This window comes from Barbus barbus, assembly GCF_936440315.1.
Source record: "Barbus barbus genome assembly, chromosome: 37".
Lineage (NCBI taxonomy): Eukaryota > Metazoa > Chordata > Actinopteri > Cypriniformes > Cyprinidae > Barbus > Barbus barbus.
Genome location: NC_136715.1, coordinates 19,446,239 through 19,466,193, shown reverse-complemented (window position 1 = coordinate 19,466,193; position 19,955 = coordinate 19,446,239). Strand labels below are relative to the sequence as shown.

The following is a 19,955-nucleotide window of genomic DNA, read 5'->3' as shown; positions in this document are numbered from 1 at the left end:
ACACACAGATCTGACAGACGTTCATTCATGTAGAATACATGTGGAATATGTTTTCTTCTTCCTTTATTTTTTAATTTCCCTGATTGTTGCACTAAACATTTGGCAGTTCAGAACGCAGTTTGTCTATCCGAGATTAACATTTCAGTGCACTTTATCTGCCAGGCAGATGCACACTTGTAAACCGCTACATGCACATATTCACAGATGCACAAGTCGCACGCACATACACAGTCCGTAAAAGACCACTCATGACTGACCCAGCCGGGGAGTGTTGGGTTAATCCACAAAGCGGTGAGATTCTGATGCATACCCCAACAGAGAGGATTACCCTCCCATCCTCTCATCCATCAGCCCATCCTCATGCACATACACTCATCATAACAATCCAACATTAACAGATGTGCTACTCTCAGCGCTCACCACTACCGGGAGATTGGGAGAGATGGGAGAGAGGGAGAGATTTACTGGAGGGCTGCAGAGTGAGTGAACAGGTAAGCAGAGAGAGAGACAGCGGTATGTTGACGGTTTCTCGTTAATCTCTGTTTCTCACTCCAGTTTCTTGCAGGCCTATTAACTCCACGCTGTGCAGGTCCCAGCATCGTCGCATCCAGGGTGGACCCGGCCAACTGATTGCAGGACGCATGGAGTTTAAGCATCGCCTCCTCTTTGTGCTTCGTCTTCACCCTCGAAAATGAATAGTGCATGTCGGTCTGTGTATGAATGCACACTTATTTGTGTGTGAAACCAAGGCGCTGTTGGCAGCAAAGTGCGGTTGAACTCTATCACCACCGACACCCGTCAATCAGTTAACAAGAAGAGGAGAGAAGAAACAAAACCAGGAATAGAGAAGAAAAGAAGGCCAAGCATCTTTCAGGATGTGAGTAAGCGTTAAGCTGATCTTTACCGTCACAAAAGCATTGGAAAAGCAGTTGCTTCAAGAATGGGCCCGTGTGTTGGTCTGCTTCCTCTGCTGCTGCTACTTCCCATCCTGCTCTCTGCTCAGCTCACCACTGTGTCTGAACTTGAGGACACGTCCAACTTGGAGTTCACCCCTACTCCTTGTCTTACTGACCCAAATACCGTAGCGGGGAAGAGCTCATCTTCCAGTGCTCGACCCACCAGTTCGGCTCCAGTAAAAGCGAGCACAGAGGAGGACCAGTCTGCTGCGGAGAGTTACTTCTACACTGGCAATTCGTCTTCTTTGGCTGCCTCTACCTGCACACGGAGTTTCCAGCTGCCTGTTCGACTGGGATCTCCGCCTAGAGACCTTCTCCCTCTCTTGCACCAAGCCATAGCGTCTCTGACCAATGCTGCCAACTTTCTCAACCTGATATTCCAAGCTAGTGAGCTGAGAGAAACGAGTGTACGAGAGGATATCGAGTGGTACCATGCACTGGTGCGGGCCATGCTCGAAGGGGACAGGCCGGGCCTGGTCAGACGAGCTTTTCTAACATTCGACGCAGACCCCACGATTCAACAGCCCCAACTGGTGCTCCGTGCCTCCAAAGGCACAACCCAGGACATTCATCTGCAGGACCTGACATCTGCCTGGAGTAGCTTCCGTCCTCCTGTACCTGACCAAAGCTGGTTCAATATGTTTAAGTCTAGCTCTCCACCCCTCCATGCATTGTCGAAACGGGTTCTTCTAAATGACCTAAGCACCCTAGACACTCCCAAGTGGGCACGTGGGGATAGTTATGTGATCAACAGCAGCGGGGTTCAGTGGGGCGAAACCCCTTTCCTTGAGTGCGTTGACGGACGTTTTTTGCCAGGGTGGTTACTGAGTCTCTCAGTGCCATTTTATGGTTTAAAGCCAGACCTAAACCCAGAGTTCAGGTGAGTGCACTTTCTTGCTGAAATGGTTTCTCGTTTTTGTGTGTTCAAGTTTGTGTACTCATAATGTCTTTAAAAATATTTCTTAGTCTCAATTCCCTTAAAGGGATAATTCGTCTAAAAATGGACATTGATTACTTTCTGTGAAATACAAAAGAAGATATTTTCAAGAATGTTTCAATAGTTTTTTTGTCCATACAATGAAAAGGAACAATTCCATATTTTATAGACAAAAATTATCTTCTTTTGTATTTAATTGAAGAAAGAAAGTCATCAGGTTTGGAACATTACATTTTTGGGTGAACTATCCGAATAATTGCATTACTTCTTTCAAGTCTTCCATCATTACTGTATCTTTGTTTTGGTGGTGTAGGGGTGTTATCCGTGTCGACGTCAACATCCAGGGATTCAATGTGGATCAGTGTGCCAGTGGAGACTTCTGGTTTGCAAACACACATCAATGTAATCGGACCAGCATGGAGGTGAGCGTACTGTACACTGAACACAAATTCAATCATTTTATAAAGTACTTACTGCAGGCCCCATGGGTTTCCAGAGTCATCAAGTTTAATCAACACTTTACAATAAGGTTCAACTTCTTAACATTATTTAAAGGGATAGCTCGACCAAAAATGAAAACTCGGTCATCATTTATTTCCCTCACGTCGTTCCAAACTTTTACGACTTTCCTTTGCTGTGCGAAACAAAAAAAATAATATTTTGAAGAATGTCTCAGTGTTTAGTATTAAAAATGTATTAGAATATTTAGATTAATAAAATGCTGTAAGATTGTTCATCGTGTTTTCATTGTCAAAATGAAAGAAAAAAGAGAAATTTAACCCACAATGAATGCACTATATACTGTATAATAGGCCGTTTTTGCATGGGTGGATTTCACAAACCAGGGACAAGCAGGGCCAAAACACATTCAGAGATCCACTCAAAACACTTGCCCCTAAATGTCAAGAGGACATTTGTGGGGAAGTGATTTATTTTTGTATGTGTCTCTGTGAGCATGTTTGGTTCTCCACTGTAATCTATTATGTTAGCATTTGAATTTTGTTATCAGCTATGCGTTCCTCTAATATATTTTCTGTAAATTACATCACAAGATCGATTTTTTGGATTGACAATCCTTGTTAAAAATTGATACTATAATATGTATACCTGGGCCAAAAATAATGATTATTTCATTTACTCCCCCTTATGTTGTTCCAGACCTGTATGACTTCCAACATAAAAAATGACAAATTAAGAAATGTTTTGTTTTTTAAATATTCATACAATGGAAGTCACTGATAACCAAAACTGTCTGGTTACCAACTTTCTTCAAAATATCTACTTTTGTGCTCCACTGAAGAAACTCATACAGGTTTGGAATGACATGAGGGGAAATTAATGAAGAGTTTTAATTTCTACATGAACTACTCTTTTAACTTTAAAACCACACACTGTTTCGTAATGCCTGTTGCCATCAGATCTGGCATCTCTCCATGTATATTATCTAGATATTAAGTTTGAAATGCATTAGTACATCACCTGCTTTGCTTGTTATTTTGCCGGATTGTTATATACGTTTACCATTTCATCTCCCACTTTCATCCAGACCTTCTATTTAAAGACGTGAGCACTGGGTGCAGGATGATCTGGAGGATTAGGTTGATAATCCTGTGATGCTCACACACCACAAGCCCCCCCCCCCCCCCCCCCCATCTACCCAACTCTGACCCCTTCCCAGAGGGCACCAGCTCCTACACCCCCTTTCACAAGACCCAGACCCCCCCACCATCCCGTCCTACCAGAGCACAAACTCACAGGTGTTGGCAGGTTAAGCAATGGCAGGATTTGGCACACTGAACGAATTTAATGAGAATTGAGTTGATCCGCCTATAAATGAAAGGAGCAGCATATTAATAGAACAGTGTCATGATGATGCATTCATTACATGAAACATTAGTTTGACACGATGCATGATATAGCCCCATGAATAAGGTTACATGTTGGACACAAACTCTGTTTATTTAAATGGACAAACTGACGTAGACAAGAATTCGTTTTGGTTTTACTTAAGAAATATTTTATAGTTTCGCGCACACTTAAAAATAATGGTGCTTCACGATGCCATAGAAGAAACTTTTTGTCTAAATGCTTCCAGAAAGAACCTTTAACATTTTTCACAAAAGGTTCTTTGTGGTGAAAGAAGGTTCTTCAGATTATGAAAAGGTAAGAAAGAGATGGTTCTTTAAAGAACCTTTGACTCAATGGTTCTTTGTGGAACCAAAAATAGCATCGCTGTGAAGAACCTTTTGAAGCACCTTTATTTTGAAGAGTGCAGACTATTGGAAGATACAGATTCAACAAATAGAACAATAAATACAAACATTTAAAAGGATAGTTCACCCTAAAATGCAAATTACATAATAATTTCCTCAACACCAAGTTGTTCCAAACTTGTAAGAGTTAATTTCTTCTGTTGAAAACAAAAGATGATGTTTTGAAGATTGCCGGTAACTGACCAGTCGCTGGTCCACACAGATTTACATATTATGGACAAAAAATACCATGGAAGTCAATGGGGACCATTATGTTTGGTTGTCAATATTCTTCAAAATATCTTTTATCTTCAGTAGAAGAAAGAAACTATTTTTTGGGTGTACTATCCCTTTAACAAAATTAAGTTAAAAAAAAAGACTAAACGGTTTCAATAAATTCCAATGAGTCAATCGCTGTAAAATGTACAGATATAATATATTACTCCTTTTCAAGAATCAACAAAATGGTTTTAATAATAAATAGAGACTGAAAAGCAACAGAGAAATTATTTTTTATTTATTCCTAATTGTTCCTCTCCACAAGGATAATACCCTCTTATTAATAAGAATCATGTTCTTAAGTGAGTTGTCTGATTAAATAAAGGTAAAATAGAAAATAACAAATGTATGTGAACAGTGCTAGATTTCCCTGAATAAAAAGATAAAGCTCTGTCAATGGAGGCATTACCCCTCCATTTAGGATTTAGCTTAGATTAACTCAGAGTGAGTCAGATGTGTGGGTCAGCCGACTCTCGCAGATAAACCGCTGATGAGGGACTGACTGCACATGCAATTAATGGCAGAAAGCAGAGAGAGCACAATCATACCCAGTCACTGGCAGGAATATCAGTGTTGATTCCCCTTTTCTGGGAGTAAGACATTTGCTTAACGCCGAAGGTAAACACATGAGCAGACTTCATGTCTCTTTCTTTCTCTACCCCCTCAGTGTGAAACCATCCCACAACAGGGCTTCCGGATGGGTCAGTACTGCTGCCGATGTAAAAAGGGCTACTACAGTCCAAATCCAGACAGAGAAAACAAAAGTAAGAATCTTGAAACAATCAAAAATCAGTCGCACAGAAAAAGCGAGTCTACAGTGGGCTCTGTCTTATTTCATTGGATAATATATAGCTAACATGATGACCTATAATAGTATCTGAATTATTTATTCAACTTAAGTTATTTGTATTTTTGATAACCCTAGTGAAAAATAAATATACTAAAATAGATTCTGAATTTTGGTCATAAACAGGCAGGGTCGAGCATCAGCAAACAGATATGTATGAGGCAAGACAAAGAGTATTCCAAAGGCTGGCATAGATCATCGATCGGTGTACAAAATACAGAGGGCTTGACAACTATGAGGTTCCATTTGTGCCAAAAATGAGTCGACTGCTTTGTGCTTTGTACTATACATTTGTCTTTGTCTACAGTCATTGCCTACTTGATCAGGTAAATCAGTATATGTTGGCGTGTATGTTGTCTGTTGACATCGCCTTAATCTGTCGTCCTGCCTGCTTTTTCTCTGTTGATATTACTGTCGTCCTTATTGTCATTTTGTTCCATCATCTTGTTCTTTCATCCTTACTGTCGTCCTGTTCTGTCATCCTAACCAGTGTTGGGGAAAGTTACTTTTAAAAGTAATGCATTACAATATTGCGTTACTCCCTAAAAAAGTAACTAATTACATTACATTACATTACAAAGTAAATTCACGTCTGTTCAGTAGAATGCAGGAGAAGAAGGTTCAACACTCTTCAGCAATAAAAAACAATGAAGCACAATTGTTAGTTTATCTAAAGTCATTTTTGCTTATTAGTATGGTTGAACTGGATCATCAAAGACATTGGTTAATAAAATGGGATTAGATACATTTGTGTTGTTTAACATGTTTAATTATTTCAGGTTTGTCTCATATTCAGAGTTTGCATTTCACTGTTTTAATTTGATGAATACTAAAACTGCGAGTGGGATGAAAGGGAAAGGGGAAAGGGAAGTAGTGTGTGGCCAAGTATGGTGACCCATACTCGAAATTTGAGCTCTGCGTTTAACCCATCCAAGTGTACCCACAGTAGTGAACATACACCCACAGTGGGCAGCCAATGCTGCGGTACCTGGGGAGCAGTTGGGGGTTCGGTGCCTTGCTCAAGGGTCTCACCTCAGTCGTGGTATTGAGGGTGGAGAGAGTGTTGGTTATTCACTCCCCCACCTACAATCCCTGCCGGACCTGAGACTCGAACCCACAACTTTCGGGTTACAAGTCCAACTCTCTATCCATTAGGCCACAACTTCCCCTAATGCTTTACTAATTAATGCACATTCACGTTTAGTCTAGAACTACAGTAACAGCATGTTCACACCGTGCACTGTCAGTCAATAAATAGAAAAAAAGTAACTCAGATATTTTCTTGTAAATTAAAAAGTAATGCGTTACTTTACTAGTTACTTTAAAAAAGTAATATTATTACGTAACTCGCGTTACTTAATGTAATGCGTTACCCCCAACACTAGTTCTAACTGTCCTCTTGTTCTGTCGTCTTATTCTGTCGTCCTTAATGTCGTCTTGTTCTGTCATCATAACCTTCATCAGCGTGGTAAAGTTAGTTTCAAATGTCATATTCGACTAGGATGCTTTAGGGGCCGTCTGCAAATGTACCTCACAGTACAAAACGAAGTCCAACAATTCATTCAAATTAATGTTTACAGGAAAATACTAAATGCCTAGTGGGCAAATTGACTAAATATATTTAGCCAATATCTTGCCTTAGACAATACTTCCAACATCTCCCTTGCTATCTTTAGAGTACACAAATATTTTCATGAAAAAAAATTAGGCTACTGTATTTTTTTTCTTCATGTTACAAAGGTTGTAGAAGACTGACTTATTACAGGTGAAATTTTGCCAATACCTCCATTACTGTATGTACAGTACACATTTTTAGAAACAAATTATAGTAATTTACCAATAGTTTTTTTTTTTTGCATGTTCCAAAGGTTGTAGTACATTCCTAGTTATGAGACTGGCTTACTACAGGTGAGATTTTGCCAATATCTCCTTTACTGTATGTGCACTACACAAATATTTTTAGAAACAAAATTGTTGTAATTTATCAAAAGTGTTTGTTTATGTTCCAAAGGTTGCAGTACACTCTTAGTTACAAGACTGACTTACTACAGGTGAGATTTTGCCAATACCTCCCTTACTGTACATACAGTACACAAATATTCTTAGAAAAAACTACTGTAATTTACCAAATGGGTTTACAGTGTACAAATGCACAGTGCACAAATCATTTTTAGAAAAAGATTGTAGTGTTTTCTTATTTACAAGACTAACTTACCACAGGTGAGAGTTTGCCAATATCTCCCTTACTGTATGTTCAGTACACAAATAGTTTTAGAAAAAAAATAACTAGTTATTCACCAAGAGGGTTTTATCATGTTCCAAAGGTTGTACTATATTTAGTCAGTTTTGCCCACTAATAACTTACCAATAGTTTTTTTTTCATGTTCTAAAGGTTGTACTACAGTAATTTTTATGAAAATAGTTGTGTACTGTACATATATGATGGGAGGTATTGGCAAAATATCACATGTAGTAAGTCAGTCTTGTATCTAAGAACATACTACAAACTTTGGAACATGAAAAAAACCTATTGGTAAATTACTAAATTAATTTTTTCAAAAAATATTTGTGCACATACAGCAAGGGAGATATTGGCAAACTCTCACCTGTAGTAAGTTTTGTAACTAGGTAAAAAAAAAGGCATTTTTGGTGAATTACATTAGTTTTTTTCTAAACATATTTGTGCACTGTACCTCCAGTAAAGCAGGTATTGGCAAAATTTCACCTGTAATATGTCGGTCTTCTACAACCTACAACCGTTGTAACATGAAGAAAAAAAAATGTTTTTCATTAAAATATTTGTGTACTGTACAGACAGTAAGGGAGATGTTGGAAGTATTGTCTAAGGCAAGATATTGGCAAAATATATTTAGTCAGTTTGCCCACTAGGCATTTAGTATTTTCCTGTAAACATTAATTTGAATGAATTGTTGGACTTCGTTTTGTACTGTGAGGTAAGTTTGCAGACGGTCCCTAAAGCAGCCTAGTCAAATATGAAATTTGAAACCAACTTTACCACGCTGATGAAGGTTATGATGACAGAACAAGACAACAGTAAAGACGACATTAAGGACGACAGAACAGGACGACAGAATAAGATGACACAAGACGACAGAACAAAACGACAATAAGGACGAAAGTAAAAACAACAGAGAAAAAGCAGGCAGGACGACGTCAACAGACAACATACACGCCAACATACGGATTTACCTGATCAAGTAGGCAATGACTGTAGACAAAGACAAATGTATAGTACAAAGCAGTCGACTCATTTTTGGCACAAATGGAACCTCATAGACAACAGGGGTAATCCAGAAACATGAGCTATAGTCCAGATTAGGTACAAACAGAGTCCAAGCAGCGAGACGAGTAAATCCAAGATACACGGGAAAGAATCAGGAAACAGGAAATGAGGAAACACGAAATGACTAGACTGAACTAGAACAAGAAACTATGCTCCGTAAAGCAGCTATCACTAGGTGAGTGAAATACACAGAACAATACTAGAGACTAAACAGAAACACGGAATGGCTCGGTAAAGCAGCTAGCACCAGGAGAGTGATAAATGCAGAACAATACTCGGCAGTATGAAAACGATCTGAGTAGGTGTTATATAGTGGGTGTAATAGCACTCAGGTGAGAGTGTGATTGGAGACAGCTGTGTGTACTTGCAATGGATGATGGGAAATGCAGTCCAGGGTGATATGTAACAGTCTGTGTGGTGTGAAAGTCAATGTAATGAAATAGCGATCTCTGGTGGCTAGCGGATGGAAGTCCAAAAACCAAATTCATGGCAACCATAATGTCATTCAAACTGAGAAATATTTAAGCTGTATGATTATTATAGGTTAAATTATTCATTTAAAATTAAATGTTAAAAATTAAAATCAAAAACTGCAAGCGATTACAAACTGCAAATTTTAGAGTGGCCTTTTATTGCGGCCAGCCTAAGGCACACCTGTGCAATAAACATGCTGTCTAATCAGCATCTTGATATGCCACCTCTATGAGGTGGATGGATAATCTCGGCAAAGGAGAAGTGCTCACTAACACAGATTTAGACAGATTTGTGAACAAAATTTGAGAGAAATAGGCCTTTTGTGTACATAGAAAAAGTCTTAGATCTTTGAATTCAGCTCATGAAAAATGGGGGCAAAAACAAATGTTGCTTTTATAATTTTGTTCAGTGTATATATAATATATATATATATATATATATATAATGTATCTATACACACACACATACACACAGTGGGAAAAAAAAATATTTGATCCCCTGCTGATTTTGTACGTTTGCCCACTGACAAAGAAATGTTCAGTCTATAATTTTAATGGTAGGTTTATTTTAACAGTGAGAGACAGAATAACAACAAAAAAATCCAGAAAAAATCCATCGTCAAGCAGCTTTGTGAGAAGGTGACAACAGTTGGTGCGATTATTCGCAAATAGAAGAAACACAAAATAACTGTCAATCTCCCTCGGACTGGGGCTCCATGCAAGATCTCACCTTGTGTAGTTTCAATGATCATGAGAACGGTGAGGAATCAGCCCAGAACTACTTGCGAGGATCTTGTCAATGATCTCAAGGCAGCTGGGACCATAGTCACCAAGAAAACAATTGGTAACACACTACGCCGTGAAGGACTAAAATCCTGCAGCGGCCGCAAGGTCCCCCTGCTCAAGAAAGCACATGTACAGACCCATCTGAAGTTTGCCAATGATTCAGAGGAGAACTGGATGAAAGTATTGTGGTCAGATGAGACCAAAATCCAGCTCTTTGGCATCAACTCAACTCGCCATGTTTGGAGGAGGAGGAATGCAGCCTATGACCCCAAGAACACCATCCCCACCATCAAACATGGAGGAGGAAACATTATGCTATGGGGGTGTTTTTCTGATAAGGGGACAGGACAACTGCACCGCATCGAAGGGGCGATGGACAGGGCCATGTACCGTCAGGGCCAGGGCATTGAAAATGGGTCGTGGGAGGTATTCCAGCGTGACAATGACCCTAAACACACGGCCAAGGCAACAAAGGAGTGGCTCAAGAAGAAGGACATTATGGTCCTGGAGTGGCCTAGCCAGTCTCCAGACCTTAATCCCATAGAAAATCTGTGGAGGGAACTGAAGGTTCGAGTTGCCAAACATCAGCCTCAAAACCATAATGACTTGGAGTGGATCTGCAAAGAGGAGTGGGACAAAATCCCTCCTGAGATGTGTGCAAACCTGGTGGCCAACTACAAGAAATGTCTGACCTCTGTGATTGCCAACAAGGGTTTTGCCACCAAGAACTAAGTCATGTTTTGTGAAGGGGTCAAATACTTATCTCACTCATTAAAATTCAAATCAATTTATAACTTTTTTGAAATGCATTTTTCTGGATTTTTTTGTTGTTATTCTATCTCTCACTGTTCAAATAAACTTACCATTAAAATTATAGACTGATCATTTCTGTGCCAGTGGGCAAACATACAAAATCAGCAGGGGATCAAATAATTTTGCCCCCCACTAGAAAATATAGTATATTCATTTTAATTCATTTAAAATTGGTTCGTTTAAAGAATAATAATTGATGGTATATGGGGTTACAGGGAACAACCGTGTGAATATTACCCGAGCTTGTTACCCAGAAGTCCCTGTGTGTCTGCCCTGTTGGCCTGGCTGTGATGAGTGTGAGGATGGAGCCCCATGTTGGGTGCAGGAAGACTGGCTGCTGAGGACAGGCGTCCTGGCTGTGCAGGGCCTCTTCATGGTCCTTGTGCTTATCAGCATGCTGGTGGCATATCAGTGCAGGAGAACCAAGGTAGGTTTTGAGCACACGATTAATCAAATATGCTATATATCTTACATATTATGGTACTGTGTTTCGATGCATCATTTTAGACACACTCTCAAACAGGTTCCACATGTGCACAAACTTCATGCATTTAGTAATTTCACCTCAGCTTCCCCTCTCCACTTCTCACCCTTTTCTTCTCTCCATCTTTCTATCTCTCAGCGGATCCGATCGTCGGGGCTTTTGCTGCTGGAGATGATCCTGTGTGGCTCTCTGTTGCTTTACTTCCCAGTGAGTGTATGATTCAAATCTTCTTTTCAGATTACTGGACTGCAGTTGAAATCATAATGGCTGGGTTGCACTTAGAAGGCAGAAAAGGATAAAAAGGATAAAATAATAACACTATTTATGGTTGCTAGTAGGTTAACCAACTGTGCAATAATGAAATAGCATTTAGCAAAGTAACTATGTCAGTAATTATACTACAAAAATGTGAATTAGGATATAAGTGAGGTTATTATGCAAACAAAATCACATTTTAGACAATATTACCTTCTTTAACATTTTTCATAACAAGGAAATTAGTGATTGGTATACAGTCATTCAAAAATTGAGGCCAGTAATATTTTTTTTAAAGTAATTAACAATTGTGTGACACTGAAGACTGGAGTAACGATGCTGAAAATTCAACATTGCATCACAGTAATAAATTACATTTTAAAATATTTAAAAATAGAAAACTGTTATTTAAAATAGTAATCATATAAAAGACTTTCAAAAGAAAACAAAAATCTTAATGATGCCAAATTTATGAATGGTAGTGTAGTTTACTTGCAGCATTCTGTAAAGAAACAAAAGAAAGTCATATGGTCTTAAACATACAACATAAGTTTAAGAATGTAATGACAAAATTAATATTATTTTATTTTATTTTTTTTAAGAATTTTGTACCTTTCACCAATAATTTCAGCTTCTTAACTGTATTTTCAGGTCTTCATTTTATACTTCAAACCCAGCACTTTCCGGTGTATTCTGCTCCGCTGGGTCCGTCTGCTTGGCTTCGCCATTGTTTATGGAACTGTGACGCTCAAGATGTACCGGTCTGTAGAACTTCAGTCCTGTAATACCAAATTGATCAAACTCAGCCCTCCCTTCCATCTGTCTCACCTGCACATCTGTCAGATGAAATGTTGCAAAATAAGATGCTATTCTTAAGGCATTTAAAAATTCTCTCAATAATTTAATTAGTGTTTTTCAGTTCTGCTGTTTCTAGAAATAATCAATTTACTTGGCTAACAAAAGTGTCCAATAAAAGGTTTATAATGAATGAAAATAAGTTGAAATAAGTTAAGCCGCTCCATGCAAAAAAAAAAAAAACATAAAAAAAATTAAGCAGCTTAACTGTTTTCAACATTGATAAGAAGCAAATCAGCATATTAGAATGGTTTCAAGATCATGTGACACTGGAGTAATGGCTTCTGAAAATTCAGCTATGCATCACAGGATATAACGATAAAACGGACTAGTTCGCAAAAGCAGGTTTTTCACATAATCTCTCAAATAGTTAACTAATGATTTGACAGCAGTGGGTCTTGAGGCAAAGTTGTCTATTGATATGATATGATATGAATATTGTATATATGTGAAATGCTGTGTGATTACAGAGGCGTAAAACTCGTTAGCACCACCCTTTGGCCGATTTCTTTCAAATTTGTCACAGACCTTTAGGGCCAAGAGACAAACAGGCCCACTGAGTTTCGTTCCAATCAGCCTCCGTTAACCTTGTCTAATTGGTGCTAAAATTTCATTAGCCGATGGCAGCCATGTTTTTTTTAGATGCGCATAGGCTATGTCCACATAGACACTTGTGACATGTTGGACAAAGACACTGCATAACAATTGTCAGGTTGATCAGACTAGATTTAGCCGTTTTAATGTTTGTTTGTTTTTTACTCTTATATCGCCACCAAGTGGCCAAACTCTGGAAATTAAACTATCTTTTCATTTGACTTCAGATTGAGATCTTACATAAGTGTTCTGAGTTGGGCGAAGATATCTCAGTTAACTCTCAAGAGTTCTAGGTGTTTTACTAAAAGTAGCTCCGCCCCTTTCGACCATTTTGGCATTCCATCGCATCGAAGAGTCGAAAGTTAAACTTAACTTTCATGCATTTTGTCCATCGTGAGCCAAGGATTCCAACAATATAAGGCACTTAACGGTTTATGAGTTACTTTTGATCACTGTAGCGCCACCATCAGGGCACTTGGAGCGAGCCTTGGTGACACTGTAGATGGTGTGAGTACTACCATCCCTCCAAGTTTCAAGTCTCTGCGACTTATAGTTTGGTCTGCCCGATCACTTTTAAGTGGAGAATGCTGATCTTTGGCCATTCTATTAATTACAACAGGGTTTCAGCACTTGCGTGCATGAACCCCTAATAACAATATTCATAATGTTCCTCCATGAGTTGGCCCATTCCATGTAAAATAAAACAGCTTTTATTAGGCTACAAATGAGTTCACATGATATGTATAATATTATTTTTTTTGGTTACATTTTATTTTGATTGTCCACTTTAGACATTCTACTAAATAACTTTGTAAATACATGTCAACTACGTCAATTAATTCTCATTCATTTGCAACTACATGTCTACTAACTCTTAGAGTAGACTGGTTTAGGGTTAGCAGAATAAGTTGACATACACTTGCAAAGTTTCTCATAGTCAGTATGGTGTGGAGCCATCAAAATAAAGTGTTAGAAGATATTAAGCAGATAGTCTACTAATACTCTAATGACTGCTAGTTGGCATGTAGTTGCAAAGTTACTTACTGTTAGTAGAATGTCTAAAGTGGACGCTCGAAATAAAGTGTTACCGTTTTTTGTTAGGGAAAAATTACTGACTGCACCTAAAATTCTGTAATCTTTGGAGGTGGGGAAAAAAACCTGATAATGCAACCTAATTAAACTCCTTAAATGAACCAGCCGACACGGTCATGTGTTTCCAGGGTTCTGAAGGTGTTTCTGTCACGTACGGCCCAGAGAGTGCCATACATCACTACCACAGGTGTGCTGAGGATGCTGGGAGTTATAGTGCTTACTGTCAGCTGGTTCCTGTGTGCGTGGACCGTGGGCGTCCTTCAGAATCGAGACCGGAACGTTCCACTGCTGATCATTTCCACCACCTCAGAAGGACAAGGCTTCAATGTGTGCGACCTGGACCGGTGGGACTACATGATGGCTGTGGGTAAGTGATATCATTTTTGACCGGTGGCAGTAGTCCATCAGTTTTCTTGAGTGTCTGGCAGAGAGATTAATTGAAACTGGGGCACATTAGTAGATCAGACAAATGAAAGGATGAATGGTCCTGGATAATTTAATGTTCTTTGAAGCATTTAGTTGATGATTTGAACACCGTTAAACGCTGTCATTGGATATGATTCAGCATTAACCACTACCTACCATACTAATAACATACCACAACAAATAATAATAATGTTACTGCTATAATGTCATAAATTAGACTAAGTGAATGAGGGACTGACCTGAAATGACACCAGGAGATGAAATAGATTTACACAATCATTCTGGCACACTCCGAATTACCTTTGGACATTCAAAGACAGCTTACACAACAAACTTTGGATTATTTATGCCGTGACACCATAGCCTGTAATACTTAGCACTGTATATTTTCTATTAAATAGATAATCCTTCTTGTCTTGAGCTGTAACTCTTATTTATGCTGTACATAAATAACTTTTTGTCTCATTTTGTCAATGTCTCGGTTAGCTTAACGCAGTACACGTATCAAGATTAACTAATAACCTACTCCTAAATATAATGTAGAAACTTTACATTTTCTGTAAAGCTGCTTCGCAACGATTTGTATCAAAATTATATCATATGTAATAAAATTATATCACAGAGAGGACCTATATGAACCCTCATCATGTTTTTTAATATTAGATATTTTTACATAAAAAAGCAACACTGGGTTCAAAGTTAGAACTGATGCAACTATCTGCAGATCATAATTATTTATTTATTTATTTATTTAAGTCTCATTTAAAGAGTAACGTTTTTGGGTTAAGAAATAAGTTTGGTCAGCATATGTAGTCGAAACTATTTTCATTTAACCAGCAAACCCTAAAACAGGAAATTATATCACAGAGAGAACTTCTATAAACCCTCATAACCATGCAATTTATTTCAAAATGTTATATTTTGATCTTGGAAAAGCAACTTTCATTTGGACCAAATGGAGTAACCCTAAGAAAAACTGATATTTATAATTTACATAATACAAATAATAATAAAAAAAAAGTCACATTGTCCTTACACATTTTTCACTTCATATATTTCACTGCCCTATTGCTGTTGTGTATATTTGTGTATGTGACAAATAAAAGCTTTAAAGTTAACAAAAAGTTGTTTTTCTCTCTCAGCGGAGCTGTTATTTCTGTGCTGGGGCAGTTTCCTGTGCAGTGCAGTGAAGACGGTACCTTCAGCATTTCATGAACCACGTTACATGAGCATCGCAATCCACAATGAGCTACTGCTCTCCTCCATGTTTCATCTTTTCAGGTGGGGGAATAAAGTTGTTCTGATTTATCACTAATCAGAAGAGGTTGTTCTATTGACTTCTTTGTCTTTGCAACTTTCAGGTTTGCAAGACCATCAATTCATCCTGACTGGATGCTCTTGCTGTTCTTCACTCACACCCATGTCACAATTACAGTAACACTCGGCCTGCTTTTTGTACCCAAGGTACTGTCCAGAGTATCATTGTTTACTTTTGCAATGTTTTACTTTCAGTAAATAGCATAAGTATTCAAAATAGATGCAGCGTCCATCTATTTATTAAGTACTTTCTGATAAACTAGCGCACATATCACACATTTCTCACATTAATGTTATGTAGCCTGTGCCAAGCAAAAATCAGCATTGGTGTTTGTTGCAGTTCCTCCACATGTCTCGGCCTGGCCGAGAGGAAATAGCTGCAGAAGTATATGAGGATGAGGTGGACTTGCGTCGCTCATGTTCTTACCTCAACAGTAGTTTCAACTCTAACTGCTGGAGTGACCACAGCCTGGACCCTGATGACATTCGGGTAAAACACCTTGCCCTGCAGCAGCTCTACTAACTCACACATGCTCACACTTCCATATAAAGAAAACCACATACACTTACACTTTGACATTTTATACTTATGAATTACATAAAAAGCATACATTTGACCTTTCACATTAAATGAACTAATATAAACTAAGTCTAAAATTTCATAAACATTTACTAAGTATAAAATAATGCGAAGATAAAAGAAGCTTGTTTAGCTTTTTGTCTTTATTTTACGGGAAAGAGTGCAGCAAGGGGTGGGTGAGAGAGAGGGGAATGGGTTTGGGATATGACCCAGATTGGACTCAAACCTTGGTCCCCATGAGCCAACATGTCCCGAGCAATTTTATTATTAAAAATCACCTTCAAAAGAATTACAGAATTATTACCGATGTTGGTCTTCTCCTCCTCCTCCTCCGCCTTTACTTGCCCTCTTTTGAAAAACTACCCTGTAACTTGATGCCTCTTGAACATCATTGTTGTGGACATACCATCACAAAAACCGTCCTACTGTACTGCTCCCTCCAGCTTTCCTCAACTGAAACCCTTTTTCTCCTCTGCACCAGGATGAGCTGAAGAAACTGTATTCTCGGCTGGAAGTCCACAAGACCAAGAGGATGGCAAACAGCAATCCCCACCTTCCAAAGAAGCGCAGTTCTCGCCTCAGTATTGGACGGTCCCTTATAAAACGGATCAGTGAGATCCCAGAAAGTTTAAGCAGGCAATGCAGTCGTGAAGATAAAGATGTCAATGCTGCAATAGGAAGTATAACCCGATCAGGATCTTATTACAAAAGTCATCACACCACAAGCATTAACAAGATGACTGAAACTTTAATGCAGCCCTCTCCAAAGCTGCGGAAGTCCCATAGTGCCTATGATTGTACCCCAGAAAGGGAGGTCTCCCTATTAAACTCCTCCATAAGGAGCAAAGAGAAAAGGGTTTCACTGCATTCTGACTCAGGATCCATCATCGCAACATTGCTGGTCTGCAAGTCTGCCAGTGCCCACAATCTATCGGTAGACACTAACCTTCTACTTCCAGAGCCCAGCAGGTTTCAAAAGTCACTTAGTGTCATAGAACGCAATGGCCATCGCTCTGTGACTCCTTGTAGAAGCACTGAAAATGTGTTGCTTGCTGGCAAAGCTGCCCCAGCAGATAAGCCCCAGCTAACTGTGGATGTTGATATAAAGAGGCAGACTTCAAGTGCCTTGCTCTCAGAGTCATTTGACAAGGCTGAAGTCTGCCCGTGGGAGGTTCCAGAGGAGCTCCCTGCAAACAAGAACCAAAAACATGTCACATATTCCATTTCGACACAAGAAGAACCCAAATCACCTGGTGCTACCTCGTCACCAACGATGTTATATGTTTGTCCATGGGAATTCTTGCCACCTCCTACTCCTGCAACAGAAACTGGGAATGGTATTCAGTCAGATGTTGATTCCACAAAACCCAAGCCTCTGATCTCCTGTAGCGCTCCAGGGTCGCCACACACATTCTCCGGCAAGCCGAAGGACTTTCAGGTTTTCTCTTTCCGCTCCACTACCCAAAGTCTCCTAACAGCAAAAGGCATTGGGGAAATTGGAAGAAGTATGAGCAGAGAGAAAAGCACACAAGAAAGTAATGTTAGGGAGGGAACACTACAGAAATCTTTGTCTACATCCATGAGATTGTCCCCAGGCAGTGCAGCTTCAGACAAGCGTACCCCTCAGACACACAGACGGGCTATGACTACCGTAGGCACAAAACCTTGCCTTGTCAAACAAACAGCAATACGGCTGCCATCTACTGATTCTCCTGAAAGGAGTCCCAAACATTCTGCTCCAGTTCACATCTGTCCATGGGAGTCAGAGGAGGTGATCTTGGAGGTCAGGAAGCAGAATTTGAATGACAGTGTATTACAAAGACAATATAGTGACAAGCAAGTACTATCTGCGACAGTAAGTAATGATGTCTTCAATCCCCCTGAGTTCCAACTGAAATCATTATTGGCTGTTCCTAATACAGAAGTGTGTCCATGGGATGTCCCAAAACCTTTTCATCAAACCAGCATTTCTGATGTCTGTCCTTGGGAGGTTGTGGAAGAAGAGCAATTGCAAACCAAGAGCATACATACCGATGTCTGTCCTTGGGAAACAGATGGTGAGCCATCAAGAATCACTGAAGACAACATATATAATAGCAGTGTTGAAGTCCCTATGTCTGAAGACACCCAGAAGCAGGTAAATGTGAAGCCTGAAGCATGCTCTTCTTATGTACTAGACACAAATATATCTCAGGTAAGACAGGGATACATCAAAACCTCTAGTGACTCAAAACATGGTGAAAGGGTAATTTATGTTAATGCAAGACAAAGTCCAGTAGACCAAGCGATACAGAGAGATGCAGGTTCAGAGGAACCACGTTATATACTGAAACAAGCAGAAAGTGATTTTCCTGAACCACCCCCACCTGTAATTGATGTAAGTCCTTGGGAGTCTGAGCCAAATACAAAAGACGCTAGAAGACGGTCTTTAAAAGAGACCATGCCTCAGAAAGCTACTGTTTGTCCTTGGGAAGCAGAGGATTCTGGGAGGTCAGAAGAGAAGGTGAGTGCTACAAACAAGGGGCCAGTTCATGTAAATGTGTGTCCATGGGAAACGAGTGAGTCTGTGAAGACTACACAGAAACAAGAAAGTGTCTGTGGAGATGTCTGTCCATGGGAGACAAGTGAATTAGTCGAGACCTTACAGAAGCAAGAAGGTGTTTGTAAAAATGTTTGTCCTTGGGAAACAGAAGACATAACGAAGACCTTGCAGAAACAAGAAAGTGTTCATGTAGATGTCTGTCCATGGGAGACAAAAGAGCCTCAAAAGGCCTTGCAGAAGCAAGAAAGTGTCAGTGCAGATGTTTGTCCTTGGGAGACAGGAGAGCCAGCAAAGACAATGCAGAAGCAAGAAAATGTCCGTGTAGATGTTTGTCCTTGGGAGACAGGTGAACCAGTCAAGGCCTTGCAGAAACAAGATAGTGTTCTCGCAGATGTCTGTCCGTGGGAGACAGGTGAGCCAGTGAAGACCCTCCAGAAACAAGAAAGTGTCTACTCCGATGCCTGTCCGTTGGAGGCAAAACAGTCACCCAAACAATCTGTGCCACAAGACTGCACTCATGCCGTCTCATCAAAAAGGCAAGACAGTGCTCAAGAATCTGTCTGTCCCAGGGAAAATTATATGGGAACACCACCAGCAACAGAAAGCAGCACAAGTCAAACTGCCCCAGATATAAGTGAGTTACACCCTTCAGACACAGGCACACAGACAGCAGAAGAGATGAGAGTTAACCCTCCTCTGGCTCGACGTGATGCACTGTACCCTTGGGACATGGGAGGCAGCAGACAAGAATCTATAACAGTGCTTGATAATGTAGATGTCTTCACTTGGGAGGAGACGATTCCAGAGGAAGATGACGGTGATGCAGAAACTGCTGCAGAGGCCTTCATCTTCCCTCCAGACTTGTGAACTGCAAGGGCAGTATCATTGTGCTTTATATAGCTTGAAAGACTCATTGTGACAAAATGGGACCACCGGTCACACTTTACAGCTTTATGCAGAATGTCCCTCCAATGTCATCAGCACACTTCAGTGACTGTTAAGAAATAATTCCACCTATGCCAACTTTCTCCCTCTTCAGCCTAACAAACCATATCTGAAGACTGACTGCTATTAAGACAGACTGCTCTCCTGTGCACATTCCCTTTTGGCCTTACATTGACTCGAACACCCTGTTTAATTTGGTATTGTTTTGTGTGTATTTG

The 19,955-nt window shown here is 39.7% G+C and overlaps 1 protein-coding gene across 1 annotated transcript; it reads left to right on the top strand.

The window, feature by feature from the left end:
* Positions 1-940: 940 nt before the first annotated feature.
* On the top strand, positions 941-19,659 carry LOC306857240 (metabotropic glycine receptor-like; the record flags this gene model as incomplete). The annotated part of the gene is made up of 11 exons (XM_079397069.1): positions 941-1,836; positions 2,207-2,315; positions 5,092-5,188; positions 10,863-11,074; positions 11,270-11,338; positions 12,038-12,147; positions 14,056-14,294; positions 15,496-15,634; positions 15,715-15,817; positions 16,011-16,160; positions 16,732-19,659. 11 exons carry the CDS (start codon positions 941-943, stop codon positions 19,657-19,659), a joined length of 5,052 nt encoding a protein of 1,683 aa, XP_079253195.1.
* Positions 19,660-19,955: the final 296 nt, after the last annotated feature.